This window comes from Manacus vitellinus, unplaced genomic scaffold, assembly GCF_001715985.3.
Source record: "Manacus vitellinus isolate BGI_N305 unplaced genomic scaffold, ASM171598v3 scaffold_7_pilon, whole genome shotgun sequence".
NCBI classification, from domain to species: Eukaryota; Metazoa; Chordata; class Aves; order Passeriformes; family Pipridae; genus Manacus; species Manacus vitellinus.
The window spans coordinates 18098964-18115105 of NW_021940813.1; the positions used below are offsets into that span (position 1 = coordinate 18098964).

The 16142-nt window shown below is 36.9% G+C and overlaps 1 protein-coding gene across 2 annotated transcripts in view; it reads right to left on the reverse strand.

The window, feature by feature from the left end:
- Positions 1 to 328: 328 nt before the first annotated feature.
- STS (steroid sulfatase) overlaps positions 329 to 16142 on the reverse strand; it is a 107072-nt gene continuing 91258 nt past the window's right edge. For both annotated transcript variants that reach the window (XM_008926803.3, XM_018084385.2), the window contains exon 11: positions 329 to 1986. In XM_008926803.3, coding sequence (XP_008925051.2) covers positions 1604 to 1986 — 383 coding nt within the window. In that variant the 3' untranslated portion in view covers positions 329 to 1603. The remainder of the gene's footprint in view (positions 1987 to 16142) is intronic.

Consider the following 16142-nt stretch of genomic DNA (forward strand, 5'->3'; position numbering starts at 1 on the left):
CTTGCAGAGGACATACCATCATAAACACAGGGTGGAGCATCAAAAATAGGACTTCAAGGAAAAAGTACATTTCCCAGGACAGGCATCTGGATATTGTGGAGAATGAAATTTGGAATGAAACTGCAGCAGAAAAATCAAATAAAGCCTAGGTTTTACAGACAGAGAAATACGCCATATATCACAATATATTTTACAGGACAGGCTTCAATAGCTCACAAGAACCAGGTCACAACCTTAATGTTGGCTGACTGAAGCTATTGCATTACTATCAACACAGATCACTTTTGCACCAAACAGGTTTTAATACAATGTAATGTGGGAATTAACTGTTTCTTTCTGATAAGGAGCAAGTCACCCTCTATTATCAGGCATCAAATCATTTTAGTATTTTGCTGATATGTTCTCTTCATCTACAATCTTCCAAAGAAAATAGCTTGTCTGCCTGTGGAGTGGAAACAAAATGTGCCTGAATAAGATTCAGCTAAAAACGGACACAGAAATTATCCCTGGAGAACAGTAGGTTTCCCAAGGCCTTGCTAAGAACTCAGAGACTGTTATATTTGGCTTTAAGTACTGAAGCCCAAGTTTATTTTCAGAAAATCATAGATCCTATTCAGAAATCTTAAAAGATGGTAAAGATATTTAAAGGAAGACCAAATTTTATTTATTTGTGATTACATTCATCAATGGAAGAATAGGTATGGTAAAGATAGTGAAAGATATATTTGTAGGATCGTGTATTTGGAACTCAAATATCAAGTACAGACCAAACCTTTTATTTTATCAACTGGGCTACGACCATAAAGGTGTGCCTGTATCAGAGATTGAAGGATTTGTGGGTTATTAATTTGGCTTGCACATATATATATATATATATATATATATATATATGGAGACTTATGGTACACACTCAAGTGCACAACTGATAAACAAAGGTTGCTGACATGCAATAGGACAGTAGGGATGCTGGGGAGCATCGTTTTAATATGGACACAACGACTTCCACTACATAGCTCTGTACATTTTTATGGCACATACAAAGTTAGACTGTTGGCAGTCTGTTAATTTTTTCATATCCATGATGCTTGTTGATAAAGATGATGTTGCAAGTCTGCTATTAACCTATCTATCAGTTACCAAATGACAGTCACAGGTGGACCTCTCCACTATTATCTCTCTCTCTTTAATTACTCAGTGTTATGTCCTACTAATGGTGGATAACACTTAGCAAAAAGGACAGGAAAGTGTGCATTTAGTTGTTGTGATTGACAGAAACCACAGCTAAATTCTTTGCTGTGTAAGAAAGAAGCTGAAGTTGAAGGTCTAGAAAATTATCTCACATAGAAAACGCCTACAGTCTACTCATTTGTAGATGAGGATGGCAACATGTTTTTCATGCTGTATGATAAAGGTAGAAAAGCAGTGTCTCATCCTCCCTTTCTTGGCACATTTTCTTGACTGAAATTTTCTTCTACTGCAATGTGTCTTTGAAGACAGGTCCTCATCTAATACAACAAAACCTCTGGAAGGCTAGTACCACGCTGGTTCAAGTCAGATACCCACATTCTTCCGTTCCAGTTTCTGACAGCAAATTGCAGCTTGTTTATCCTGAATGCACTTCCAGCGGACTCCCTCCTGAGTCATAGTCACAATAGCAAGACTGAAAGACAGATGAGCAGCAGAGCTGGAGCCATGGCTTCCAGAGAAGGTTGTCCCATGACAGCTGGTTAGGAACAGCCTGCAAGGATCTGGTGTGATTGTCTACCGCTTGGTGAACGACCCTGAGGATTTCGTAGAAACGGCTCTCAGTTTCTGGAGTCAGCGGGACTTTCTCTTCAGGGTCTCTGGACAGATCGAAGAGCAGTGGGGGATCATGTTGTGTAATGAATCCTCCATGGCAAAAGCAAACATGAGAATCATAGCAACCATTGGAGTCCTCAGGACTGAAGTTTGGAGTGAAGAAGAAGACTTTCCAGACAGATTCACCTGCAATTTACAGACACAAAACAGCTGGTGATAAAATGACAAAATGAAAATCCCCTAGTCTTAGGAAACTCTAATTTACACAACAGAAAATCAGTCTTTTGGTATAAAGACAGTAAAGAAACTCTGTGCAGAAACTGTAGTATACTGAAAGAGTAAAACCAAATCAAGCAAAAAAAAAAAAAAAGCAAAACATGGCTATTTTCATACTACATATATTCCTGAAATAATTATGATAATTTCATTCCTTTGGAAAAATTCTGATTAACTAAATCACAGAAAACTTAAAACAACTGTTTGTTTTTACATAAACAGTGCTAAGAAGATTTGCATAAATATTTACTAAGTCTTCTTCAAGGCTTATTAAAGTGTATCTTTGTCCCTTGACCACACCTACCCACTGCTGGGCCATGTCTGCTTCTCATTCTGCTAATCAATTCTGCTAATTTCATTGTTACCTTTTTCTCTCTTCCTCTCTTGTATTAACACATTGCCCTCTGCCACATGCTTTCATTGCAAACACCTGGAGATAGAGTTTCTCATTTTATTAAATGAGATAACATGAAAAGGCATAATGGATGCCAAATTCCTCTCTTAGGCCTCTAGATGATTTTTTTCAAATATAAATAACTGTTACAGTAGTGCAATTCTTAGGTGACATTCTGTTTTGTAAAATGGGAACCATAGTTCTTCATGTATAGGTTGGTCATTCTTTCTCAGCTTAATTTTCTCTGTACAGAAACTGAATTGTCCCCCCTAATGTAACTTCAGTCCATATTTTCACTGTTAAAAAATCCTAGTTATTTCTTGGAAGAAGAATATGCAAATATCAGTTGGTTAATTCAAGAAGCACTCTCAAACAGGATGTACACTGGAGGATCTGAACATACTTAGCAAGTAAGCTGTAAGTAAAAAATGGTTACTCTTTTTCTCACATATTACAGAACAGATAGGGAAGGTAGGAACACACAGGCACTTCCATGGAATCACAACATCCCTCCTGCAGTCAAAGAAGTATATAGCTCTCCAAAAATGGATTAAAGAATAATTAATTAGAGTTAAAAAAATCTGTATTTTATTCTTAATAGAACTAGGATACTAAACAGATGAGGTCTATGATATCAGATTACCTCTCCACTTGAGACCACACAAACATTGGAAAAACATAGTCATCAGTAATTTACATTTCTCAGAACTTTAATACTGAGGGAAAATTCTCTCTTTGGTATTTTGTTGAACTTTGTTAAGATCACAGAAAGCTTGTTAATGTAGTAACATACTTTCACAGATTTATGTGCACTACAGTGGTCAATATTTATTAAGCAATTCATTAGTTCAACAGAATGGAAAGCACTAGAAAATGTGGGAAGAGCAGAGATAAACTGGTGCATGCCATGCTGTAACTACATGACACCCAACTTTTAAAGAATAAAAACAGGTTTAAAGAAAGGTTTCAGCAGACTAAAGAGTCACAGGCTGCAGTTCTATATTATAGCATGAATTTAAAGGACAGTGGGTGACCTCAAGATTCTTTACAGCTTCTTCTATCCCACAGCATTTTTCACATTATAAGAAATTTTACCTTTAGGAACCAATTCAATGACAGAGTCTGCAAAGTTCCAGTTCACTTCGTCTGCACTTAAATCAGGGTCGGACAGGTGATGGCTATTATACACATTAGACTGGGAGAACCCCCTGAAAGCTTCTTGGAAGTCAGCAAAGGGGAAGGAGCTTTAAAGGCTGGGAGTGACTTGCTGGCACAGACAATAGGACATGGTAGGTTTTAAAAGGCTCTGGCTGTGACAGCTGCAATGGTACAGTCTTACTGGGGAAAAGGGAAGGGAAGGGAAAGGTAAAGTAAGGCAAAGCAAGATAAGATGTGGCAAGGCAAGACAGCATTCCTTCATCTACCTCCAGTAACATTTTGACAGCTTGGTCTGACACTTGAATCATTTGTTGTTTTCTCAGAATTAAAATAAACAAATAAAATCTAACACTACCGTTTAAACGTCTTTGAACTTATGCACAGAACATTTCCCAGAAATATGCCTCTCATTTACTCAGATTTAGAGTTACATTCTGAGAAGGTATGTAATTTTATACTAAGCATTGCTTCAAGCTCCTTAGAAGTGTTTAATTGGCAAGATGGACAGTGAAAAACAAAAAAAGCCAAAGGGCTTGATTAATCAGTGCATTGTGTGCCTTTGTAGACCATGCAACACTCGTTACACTTGAGAATATTGATTCAGGGTACCATAACATCTATATAGAAGAATAGCAGAAAAAATTTACATAGCTACTAAAATGCCAACTAAAATAAATTCCAGTAAGTCCATGCACATGAGAACTTTGTGGTCAATTTGTCACTGCATTTGTGCTGAATGACATTGAAAAGAAAATTTTCGGCCACCTTTTCTTGTTGTTGGGCATTGTATCACCAGATCTCTTCAGACAGGGGCTTACAGACAGCAATATAAAGTTGGGAATTCTGAATTAATGCAAGTTGGTACAAGAGACTGAATTATTGCAAGTTGGTACAAGTTAAGAAACAGAGAAAAGAAATAAGGCAATTGTACCATGATTTTTTTTTACCCATAGAATAAAGAATTGTTCAGGTCTGGCTATATAGAGAGTACACGGCATGTTGTAAAATGAAGTGTGGGGTGGGGACAAGGGATGCATGACAACATATCATGTCTGAATGACATTGCTAGTGTTTTGGAGAGCTGATGCTAGTTTATCAGCTTGCAGCTATAGATGTCATGATTATACAGTACAAAACACTGAGCTCTGGGAGAGCACAGTCTGTTACTGAGCAGTGTTTATCTGCTGCACTGCAGCAGTGTTTCTGAGAGGATCTGGAACTTCGTGTGGTGCTGGAGAAACAGCAGTGCAGACTTTAAACACTTATTTCCTAAGCATTATAAAAACTAAAGCATATCTGTCAGTGGCTGTGGCTGTGGAGCAGCCAGTGCAATATACTAGGAGACATTAAGAGCTGTCAGATTTCTAATCTGTAAAGCTGATGAACTGTATAAGGCACGATATTAAAAAGAGAGAGCTCTCTCCCAGTCTCTCTCAGCTGATATAAAATCTCATTTTGTCAGAGGGTTAAGTACAAGGATCAAATTAATCTCTCAGTAATTAACGGTACCTATGTTCTGCAAAGCATCTGGATAGTAAACCTGCTTTATATAAAAAGATAACTATATGTCTCTTCCACAGTGAAGTTAGTAGTAAAATTGTCAGGGCTCCCCCACAGCCAAGTGTATCAGGTCCCTTCTGAAACAGCAGGCAGGCTCTAAGCCTGCAGCACCTTAAAGGTCCTGTCCCAGTGCTTCATGATACCTTGAGTCCATTTTTCCTGCTATTCTCCAGTTCTCTGAATTGCACAATAAATTGACTCTCAGAATACATCTTTTCTTTACATATTAAGAAAAACAAAAACTACAGAAGTTGTACTTCTAAGTAGTCTCAAATTAAAATAGGTTGCCATTAGTTCAAGCAAATCTATTAGGAACATAATTGTTCAGTGTTCAATTTCCCTAACAGAGTCCCCTTCTGTTTTATTGTCCTTCACCCATCTAATTATCCTCTCAGACAGACAACAGTACCTCCAACAGACAGGTAGCAACCATGATATTAAACAAAAGTTCCTCAGTGAGACATTAATATTTTCAAGATGAAGTGACAAACTGGATAGGGATATAATTTCTGTTATAATAGCACTGCTCTTAATCACTGATGGCTAACTCATGTTTTCTGATAAGCAGCTCCTGAAGTGAATAGAAGCTATTGATGAATTATTGCCTGGACCTCATTTTTATTGAATTTAATCTATGGCAGTAGTTTTATAGGTTTGCTGCTACTGTTATCTCCTTTGTTCATATTATTTTGTTTCTTCTTTCTGTATAAGAACAAGTTAAACAAATCTGTTCTTCTCTGTATATTGGGGAGCTAGTCTCTCCTTGAATTCAGACACCTTTGAGGATAGCCATTTGTAGCATACCAACATAAATTGCCCACAGACTTTTACTGTGTCTTAAGCATCCTGCTCTGTAGCCATTGTCAGCTCCCACGCTCTAATTCACGTTTCTCAACATTTCTACACAGTAGCAGATAAAAGCTGCAATTCACTTGAAAATTACTTTCTTCAGATTACTCTTGTCATTAGATGGAGTCCTTTCTTCCTGCTTCCTTTACCTTTAAAATCATTTAGCATTGTTAGGTTCTCTGATAATCTTATATGTAGTACATATTGCATATATGTATATATATATATATCTTCAATACTTTAAAAATTTAGAAAAGAAAATGTGCATTTTTCAAACAGCTAATAAAAATATCCCATTTGAGTTTAAAAATTTGTAATTTTATTGTTCTTACACTGAAAATTTGTTTTTGTTTTTGGTTTTTTTGATACTTGTTTTAAGTGTCTGGGCTCTTATGATGTTACATTTTTAAAACAGTCAAAAGACATCACATTATGTCCCATTGTAGGCTGAGAATAACTGAGTGAGATTCAAAGACATAATGCTAGTTTATGAGAATCAGTTGTTGCTAAAAGAGGCTTGCATAAAGAACTGTGCAGAATATACAGTACTTCAGGGAAAACCATGAAAAAAACAACAGTAGTAGTGATTTTAAAATCTTAAGGATAAAACCAACAGTGTTAAGCATCCACTAAAATATAAAGGATTGTACACTGGTGAATATCTAATAATCATACTGAACAACTGCTGAAGGAAAAATGCAATACAGTGAAACCATGCTCAGACTGCTGAAGACAGAAATCTCATGACTGAGCTCATTATCTAGAGTAAGTGCTGTGAGAAAATTCCACTGAATTCTGTTCAAAAGTCAAGATTATCTGATGAATTGTAGCAGCTGACATTCCTGAATTCTTCATCATCATCTTCAAAAGGAATGATTGATCATTTTTAATATTTTCTTGTAGAAAAAAGTCCCAAAAGGGAAGAATCTGTGGACACTTGCTAAAGATTTGTCTGAAGAACATTTACTTGCTGAGTGGTCCATGTAATTTTCAGTTCATTCAAGCAGCAGCTGACGGCATGCTGAAGACAGAGGATAATGTTGGCACAGTAAAAACCCAACAAACAAACAAACAAACAAACCTGGTCATTTTCAAATGATGGCAAGATCCAAAAATAAACCTATTCAGAATTGTGTTTTGTATTTTGTTTGTTTTTTTTTTTTTTCTGTCCTTCAAAAATGCATTTTTGTAACAGAAAGTAAATTGAGGACAAACATTTCTCTCTCACATAAAGTGGATGCAATTATTCTGAGTGAAATTAACAGATCTGTAAGATTCAGAGAGCAATTTTCCTGATACTGAGCAAATGTATGGGACAAAGATGCAAAGGAAGTCCTAAGCAACTTCCGCAAATATTTTTACACAGACAGGTTTTTGTCAACCAAAACCCTCAGGAATTTTTTCATAAATTATTTTCTTCACAAACTTTTCAAATTTTAGATGTCAACAAAAACACCCTTGATGCATGAAATGCTAATGAAGTACTCAAAATTATCAATCTGAAAATTATGAGCATGTCTAACCTTTCAGTTGCAAGAAGTACGTCTAAAAACAAAGAAATAACTGTTCAAAGTTACTTTAAAAGTGAAAAATAGAAATGTTGCAAATTTTGTCACCTGAAATTATGTGCATTGCTAAATAATACTGAATAATCATTTGCTTTAAACAGTTGAAGAAAAAGGTGAATTACTCTTCCTTACAGGTGTCTTAGCTAGTTGAAGTGTTTTTTCTTTACTTTTATAAAGCTACTAAAAATCTTTAGAAAAATATTTTTAAGACTGAATCAGTTAAGCATAAACGACAAAATAACAAAGGAGTTGGTTTTGTCAGAGTGAAAAAATTGGGTTGATGGAAACAAACATATCCCAGTAATATGGTATTCTCTTACAGATGATCAGCAGGGACTCTGGTACAAATAATATATTTTTATTCCAAAGAAAATTTCTAGAAGTCTATTTTCTGTTTCACATGGACTTGTTCAAGGTTATGATATTTCAGAGAAATCCATCAGTCTGCCAGTTTGGCCTTCTATGCAAAATCTGAACTTCATTTCACAGTTCTCATTAGGAAGAATGTTTGAATTTGAAGAGTTTTAGGAAAGCAATGGGAATATTTTCTAGTTTTGGTGGGGTACAAAATGGATGCAGAAGTCTTCAGCCATTCTCCAGATGATAACAAGTGATGGGAAAAGGAAAGAACCTTGAGTCTGTCTCCTAATTTTCAGCTTAAAAATGCATACGTACAGTATAGTGAAAAACAGGTTTTACCCTTTAGAAGTGCTATAATTTGCTAGAATCTCCTTCCTATGATAAACAAGAACAGAGAAGGATCTCCTGGGGCTGTAGATGAGATGAATATGTTTTAACATTTCCTTATATAGGACTTGGAGATCAGCATCATTTTTATGAAAAGTTACTTCAGGCCTGTGATTTGATTAATACAAAATAATTTTGGATTTTTTTGGTTTTGTTTGTTGGGGGGTTTTTAGGTTTTGTTGGTTTGGGGGTTTTTTGTTCTTTTTTTTTTTTTTAATAAAGAATGGTTCGTTGGATTGATGTACAGGAGGTTTGGCTTGTACCTTCCATGCTGCAGCCATTCCTGCCTCTTAGTTTGCAGTCTAAACCAGGAGAAAGGGAAGGGCAAATAAGACAAAGGGCAGAAATTTAAAAAAAAAGTCCCCATTTCAACTTAAGCAACTGCAATAGTAAGTTGGTTTTATGTTCTCACTATGATTAGGAATAGGGCAAATATTTTTTTAAATTATAGCATTTATTTTTTTTTTCCTTCCCTTTATTTCTCTCTCTCTCACACACAGAATAGGTAGGGGAACACTGCAAATCCCAAGGTATAAATAGCTCTGCCTGAACCTAACAATAACTCTGCTGCCACTGACACAGAGCAGAGCAAAGGCAAGAAAATACTGTAACAGTATTTGTCATGCTTGTCAGGGGGAACACTTTCCTACCTAAAATATTGTTAGCAGAACTGTGTATCAGATGATTAGGTCAATTTTCTTGAGCTTTATATAAACCATTTCATGGTGTCTATTCATGCTAGAAATGCTCTTCTCTCCTTCATCAGTTACGTTATTTCACACTTACCAAATAATATGTCCATTCTGTGTCACCCAAATTCAGCTGCAGCTGCTCTGATATGAGGATCAAGATAGCAAATTAAAATACTTAATGAGATAGTTTAGGTAAATGACATTTGATGCTTTTCTGCTTCCTCCAGCTGTTGCAGTTGAAATACTGAACACAAACAAGGGATTTGTGAGAGAATTTGAGGTTTTTGGGAGGGTTTTCTTGATTGTGGTGTCTCCATGAAATAAACAAGATAAGGTAGAGAGAGAGATAAAAAAACCAAGGGGGCAAACAAAGAGTGAAGATGATGCTCAAAAAGCAAGTTAGGAAGCAGGGGAAACAAAATATCTTCAGTAATCTAGTAGATGAAAAGGACTTCAGCAAGAAACAGTAATAAGTGACTCAGATGTTTCAGGCAGTGCAAAAGGATATTTCTCCTTGGTATTGTCAAAGAAGAAAACAAGGGGTAAAGAAAGAAACCATAAACATTTAAAAAAAAATCAACAACAGGAACAGGAAAAAACCCCAAACAACCAAAACCAAAAACAACTCCCCAAAAAACCCCCGAAACCAAAAACACTTCTAAAATGAGAGGCTTCTCTAGAGAGAATGGTGGAAGTGAAGGAATCTGTGAGACTGAAAAACAAAAGGCAAATGACCAGAAAACCCTCATGAGGGTCAGAGTTTATTACAGCTTCTGCAGTTGCAAAAGGAAAAGATTCATGCAAAGGTTCGATCAATTAAGAGGATCAAAAGGAGATTCACTATCAGTGAGACTAGAAGCTCAGAAATAAGGAAAGAAAGGGGAATTAAAAGATGGGGAAAGGATGAAAATATGGTAAAAGGACATAGTTCAGAGAGGAGAACGGGGCTGCTCTCTGTACAACAAAAATGTGTTCTAAGTAACCTGAAGACTCATGAGTTATTACTGAAGGAAAAGTGAATTTTCTTCTGTGACCTACCTACTGTGAATTAGATACCTGAAGCTCTCTAAGTCTTTCAGTAGGGAACTGACACAAATCCATATCAGGCCAACATTTCAGTGTTTTTCATGCACAGTAATCCTCAAATACAGAAAAGTGGAGTGCAACATTTGCCTTCTACTGTTGAGGAAATCTCAAGAATATCTCAAGAAAAAACTGCCGAAAACTTATAACATGCAAAAGTCTAAATATCAGTAAAAGGTATGTCTATGTATTTATGGAAACTTGTTACTTATTGTTACAAGTTTTTGTGCCATTTCTTTGGTAGGTTACTTTGTGAATGTGTGTTGCCGTTAAGACAAAAGCCAATGACAAGGAATGAGGTTTAATGAGACTTAATGAAGTTAAGTGATTTTGTGGAGAGACATCTATGCCTCCACATTAAGAGCTGCCCTACCACAAACACCACCTGTAAGAAAGAATAAAAAGATTCTCAGGGAGTTGATGGCCAATAGACAAGGTAAATGACTTTTAGTCTTGTGTTAAAAGTAAAATTGAACAAGCAAAGGAAGTGGCACTTTCTTAATTAGATTTGAAAGATATTTATGACAGTGCAACTCAAATCAGGACCTACATTTCAATATTTTTGTTTTCTGACTGTTGTCAGTTCTTTCATGACACTGAGGCATGGATAAAATGCTGCTCTGTGCTACAAAACCAATTCACTTCTTGTATTTTATTACACATTCTAATGGCTATCTTATTTGTCTATATTTGTAGAGGCCCTTTTTTGAACCTCTCTTGATTTAAAAGAAGACACTAAATAAACTACATGAGCCTAAAATTCCCAGTCAACTTCAAAAGACTCCAATAGTGTCCTTCCTGACACCTAGCACAATAATACTATTTTTCAAACTTTGAAAAAGGTGGCAAGGCATCTCTAATTTTAAATGCATGGTACTAAGCAGGATTTATTGCTCATCACTGTGCTGTTACTTAGTATGTAATCTGACAATCTGGTCACCTCACCTAATTTTGGATCACTGTACACACAGGTCTTTATGTAAGTTAGTTACCAGCCTATACTTATCTGCTTCTTAACTTTGTTAGAGGTGTTTAGGGTGAGTTCTGCTTATTTCTCTTTTGATGAGAGTGATTAGTTCAGGTTAGCTCAGCTGTAGGCATTTAACCTGTAGACGTGTAGGTGTTGCCATCACCATCCTCAGAGTTTTCTAAAAATCCAGGGTGTCAAGAGTCTTGAGAGCACCAAAAAGCCTTACTGGCCCTGCCTAGCCCTTGGGTGAACCTTCATCCATGAATCCTGCCCATAGACCAGGATTCCAATTTCAGCTCAGCCTGAAGCCATCAGACCCTGCCTGAGTGGTGCAGCAGAAGTGCCAGTTACCAGCCCTGTTCTGTGGATGGCCCTAGGCCCCCAGCCTTTCTTCCACCTCCCTCTTTGCTCTCATCTCCTCCTGCTCCTGACTGTACTCCCTGGGTAGACCTTGAACCTGACTCACCACTTTGCCTACACTGCAACTATTGTGGACCCTGTTACCAGCACCCAGCTCTGCTCATTCTGCTCAGGTTCTTGAAGACGTTGCTCTGTCAATAAAGGCACTGGCAGTGCTGGGGTCACTTACAGTTCTGTTTGAGTCACCTTTACAAAGAAGCGTCACCCCAAGTTAGAGAGCTGAACTTCTTGTCTCTCCGGTATTCTCCAGTCTACCTCCAATTTTGTTTTTTAAGGTCAAATATTTATCTGCAAGTTGCTGTTGAAAATGAAAGATACCACAGTGTTCATATATAGGGTGTTAAAAATTTCCTCCTCTCAAGTACATGTAAACCCCACATGTAAACCCCACTGACAACAGCCAGAAAATACAGTGAGGTTTGCCTTCCTTGTTCAGATATGTTACTTCTGCATACTTTTCTTAATGAGTCTTCTAATCCCTAATGATCATTCAATGACCTTTGAAATACAGTCACTAGCTACAGTACATCTGCATCAACTCTGCTTACGTGATGCTGGTATCTTGCTCATATAAATGTACAGTTTGCTCTGTTCCAGTTGTAGCAAATAAGAACAAAATCTCATTTCAAGTATTTCAAGTGAATTTTCTTTTTGTCATCTAATTCATCCCCCTGCCACTGCACAATTGTTCCTTACAATGTATTTTTTAAAGACCTCTCTTGATGCATGGTGTCTTCTATTGTAACTTTTTTGCCACTATCATTCATTTCCTTTATTGCGGAAGACAAAGACATTTTATTGGCACACTCCTTTCACTTAGTGTTTTATCTAGTAACTTTTTCAAATACAAATCCTTCACAAACTTTTTATGGAGTTTAAATAAAGATTTTGGTGCAGATGATTGTCTCTGAATTCATCTGGTTCGTCCCATCCCTCAATTACCTGTTGCATTGTTTGTTCGAAATTCCATTTCTACACCTTTTGTAGAGCTGTGGTGCACTGAAGTGAATGTTAAAATCTCTGTGAATTTACTGATGATTTAATCTTGTTTGCCTTTAGTTCAACAAAGTATTTCTACCTTAGCTTAAGAATACAAATAATAACCTCATGCTTAAATTTAGCAATGTACAATCATTCTATGACTGAAGCTGCTGTGTGCTCAACTAATTGTTTAAGTAAGGCTCTACAGATGCTCCTCAACTTCCATTAAATCAAACTATCTGAGGAAAAAAATGAATAAACTATTTATTTGGCCATCTGTTCTATTGCTTAATAAAACAGTTAATAAAAACTGTTTATTTCTTTGCTACACTGATACTAATGGATATACCATTGATTTAATGTTGTCTGAAGGTCTGTAGGAAGAAGAAACCTTAATCAAGTTTTACCAAGTCTAAGACAAGTGCCTTTTCACTGGACAACTCTACCTTGCAGAAAAATCAGTGTTCAGCATTCACTTAACACCCTGAAGCTTAAACTCACGTCTGTTTAGCAACATCCTCTACCTTCACACAAATTTCTCAGTTACTCAGCATTTTATTGGTAAAATCTTGTTGCCTTTTCTTCTTCTGGAATATACATGGATATGTACAATGACATACTGCTTAGTATATCCAGGTAAGTCCAGGTGGTTTTGAGCTATGTGATGCATGGACCTGAGTGCAGGGTTTAAACAAAGCTCTTCCCAGCTCTTGGGCCTCCTGGAGGAATTCATAGGATAGTCCTACACAATGTCAAGAGTCCTCAGCTGTTATCTGCTATGGAGTGAGTTCATCTCAAACTAGAAGGAAGCAGCAATGGACCCATTGTCCTTCATTATCTGTGCTATATTACCTTACATTTTTGTGTAAAAAAAAGATAAAATTGCTAGAACTTCAGGCAGTCTCTGATCTCTCTCCTAAAAATGACTTAAAACTTCTAGCCAATTATTTTCATGAGTCATGAAAGGTGGGGGGGTTTGAGGGTTTTTCCATGATACATGAGCAGCAAAAGGAATTCTAGTGGTTGTTATTTCCCTCCAGCCCCTGAAGCACACTTGAAGGAGGGTGTGGTCACACCCAGCACTGAATGAGGCAGTAGAGACAATGTTTGTTCTCTTTGGCTTGATCTCCTATTTTTAACTAACTATATAATTCAATGTAATAATTTTAGCATGCCCCAAAGTATCTTTGAAGAAGGCACTTATCTCATAAACTTAATGCAATACTTACTATTAATTATTGTGGCACTATGAGGTCCAAGCTCTGTTAAGCAAGACAGTTACAAAGATGAGCTAAACAAAGAAAGCTTCATCCTTGAGCACGAAATCCTACATCTTTTTACTGGTCTAAGGGTATGCTGCCATACATTATGGTTATCTTTAAGAGCTCTAACCCTGTGTTCTAGCAAGTAATATAAATAAATAGAATATAAAACAGCTTGCAGACCGAAGTCATTCAGTTACACATTGTACTTCCTCAGAACTACTGAAAGTGCTTTTGGCATTACATGACAGATATAAATTTTATATATGCCCTTCCTCCTCACTGCAGTTAAGAGTGATGACAGCACTCAAAGGATATTGTGAAATGCAAACATCTGCATACTGGTAGTTGTTTTTTGACTGTTGAAGCTTACGTTAAATTTTTAATTTAACTGCAAACTCAGCCTTCATCTCTCAATTTTAGCTAGTTTCTTCGTCAAAGTGTGAAGGAACAAGATTCAGGACGGGAGAGGTTCCAGGCGTGGAGAAAAACATACAGCAATTGGCAGGACTTTATGATACCGACTTTACAGTTCTTATGTGTTTATAAATATACACATTGTATGTTTTCCCAGGATTTGTATTTCCTGGGCATGCCCAGGCATGCCTGCTTCCCTGCTTCCCTCTCTGATAGGCTGAAGAAGCTGCAGAGAGGAGACAGTTACCATTTACCTTTTCCTTCCCCAGTACCTCCCACGTTCCTCCCCCTTTGCCTGTGTCCCTAACCCGATTTGTTCCCCCATTTGTCCGTCTCATGCTCCACCCCATGTTCTAGCCCTTTCTCCACCTGAAACTCATAAAACCCCTACTTCCCTCAATAAAGCATTCCATTTGCACCTCTACCTTGTCTACGGACCTGCTGTGTCATGGCCCTATCCCCCCTCGGACCGTGGCATCAAAGTACTCTTTATGAGGTCCATGACAATAGTAATGGTAACAGGAAAGACCAGGAAATGTTTTTTTATTGTATTCATGGCCCCTTCTTCTATGCATTTTTTATGTTATTCTTCACAAGGCAAATAACCATATGCAAATTCCCCATCTATTGCATTGGAAAACAAAATGGATTACAAAAATGATTTTCACCTGTAAAACAGGTTTGGTTTAGCATTCAGCAGTGGTTTGCATTGATCCTTGCTTCATACTGCAGTGCACTACACACTCACAGACATTTACCTCAATCTCATCTAGTCATTAGTTAAGACATACTTTCTCTTACACTTCCAAAGAAGCCTCTAACTAGCTGTCATTCACCCTGAACATGTCCAAGCTTAAACTCTGTCTCTTTACTGATACTGAGTCAGTATTCCTGAGGTCTTGGCACTTAGACTCTGTAGACATAAAAAGGTACCTGAAATTCAGTTAGGATTAGAGAAACCACATTCAAAAGGAAGTTGGGCCAGGCAGATGGACTTGCTAAACAATTTTTCTATCATCCAGATCTTCACCTCCACTTCAAAAGGTTTTCCTGTCCTACTGAATCTCATGTCTATCTAGATTTAACTTCAGAACTTTTGATTACTACTTTCTTCTCACCAATCTAACATAAAAAGACCAAAAAGTTAAATGCAGAAAAGGTTATCTGCTTCCACAACCATGTCCCCAAGAACAGATCAAAATTTTTTAGAGAAGCAATAAGATGCCCCTATCCAGACATATTACACAGCTCTACAGACAGCTGCATAACCAAGAATGCAGACAGTTTAAGCCTTCCTAAAGGTCCTGCTCTACCTGGCTGAAACACAATGTGTTCTCATACACCTTTTGCAAATATGTAGCAACTGAAGTACAAAATCTAACAATGCAGAGTGGTAAGGATATATCTGAGGTCAATTTAGTCCACAAAGTGAACAAATTGCTTGAAATCGGTTAGGAAAGACCAAGTATAATTGTCATGGGAACTGTTCTTTTGCGTCCAGGCAGAGACTGCATTGACAGGCTCAGCCAGCCTCTGAGGTTCACATGTTAATGAGGTAGAAACCTTCTGCTGACTCTTCCATACCATAGCAATAACAGAAATTTATCAAGTTTGACACATAGACATTTGCCAACATCTTTAGTTTGAAAAATATCCACTAATGGAATAATCCTTTGCAGCATTCAAATAATTTATACTTAATTTTCTTAATTAAAAGATAAAAATATATACTTTTTTCACATTTAAGCTGTGTTAAAGAGAGTAATATGTTAATTTTTTCATATTGTCTGTCTTTAAAATACAAACATTTCTCAAGGTTACTTACAAAGGATTAAATGCTTTGAAAGATGTGTACTCAAAAATATTTTGTGAAATACAAGTGGTACATTCACTTTTCTTTAGTTCAACCTGCTAGTTGCTAAACATTCAAATATACTTCTCAGAACCTGGTTCAAGGTTGTTGTT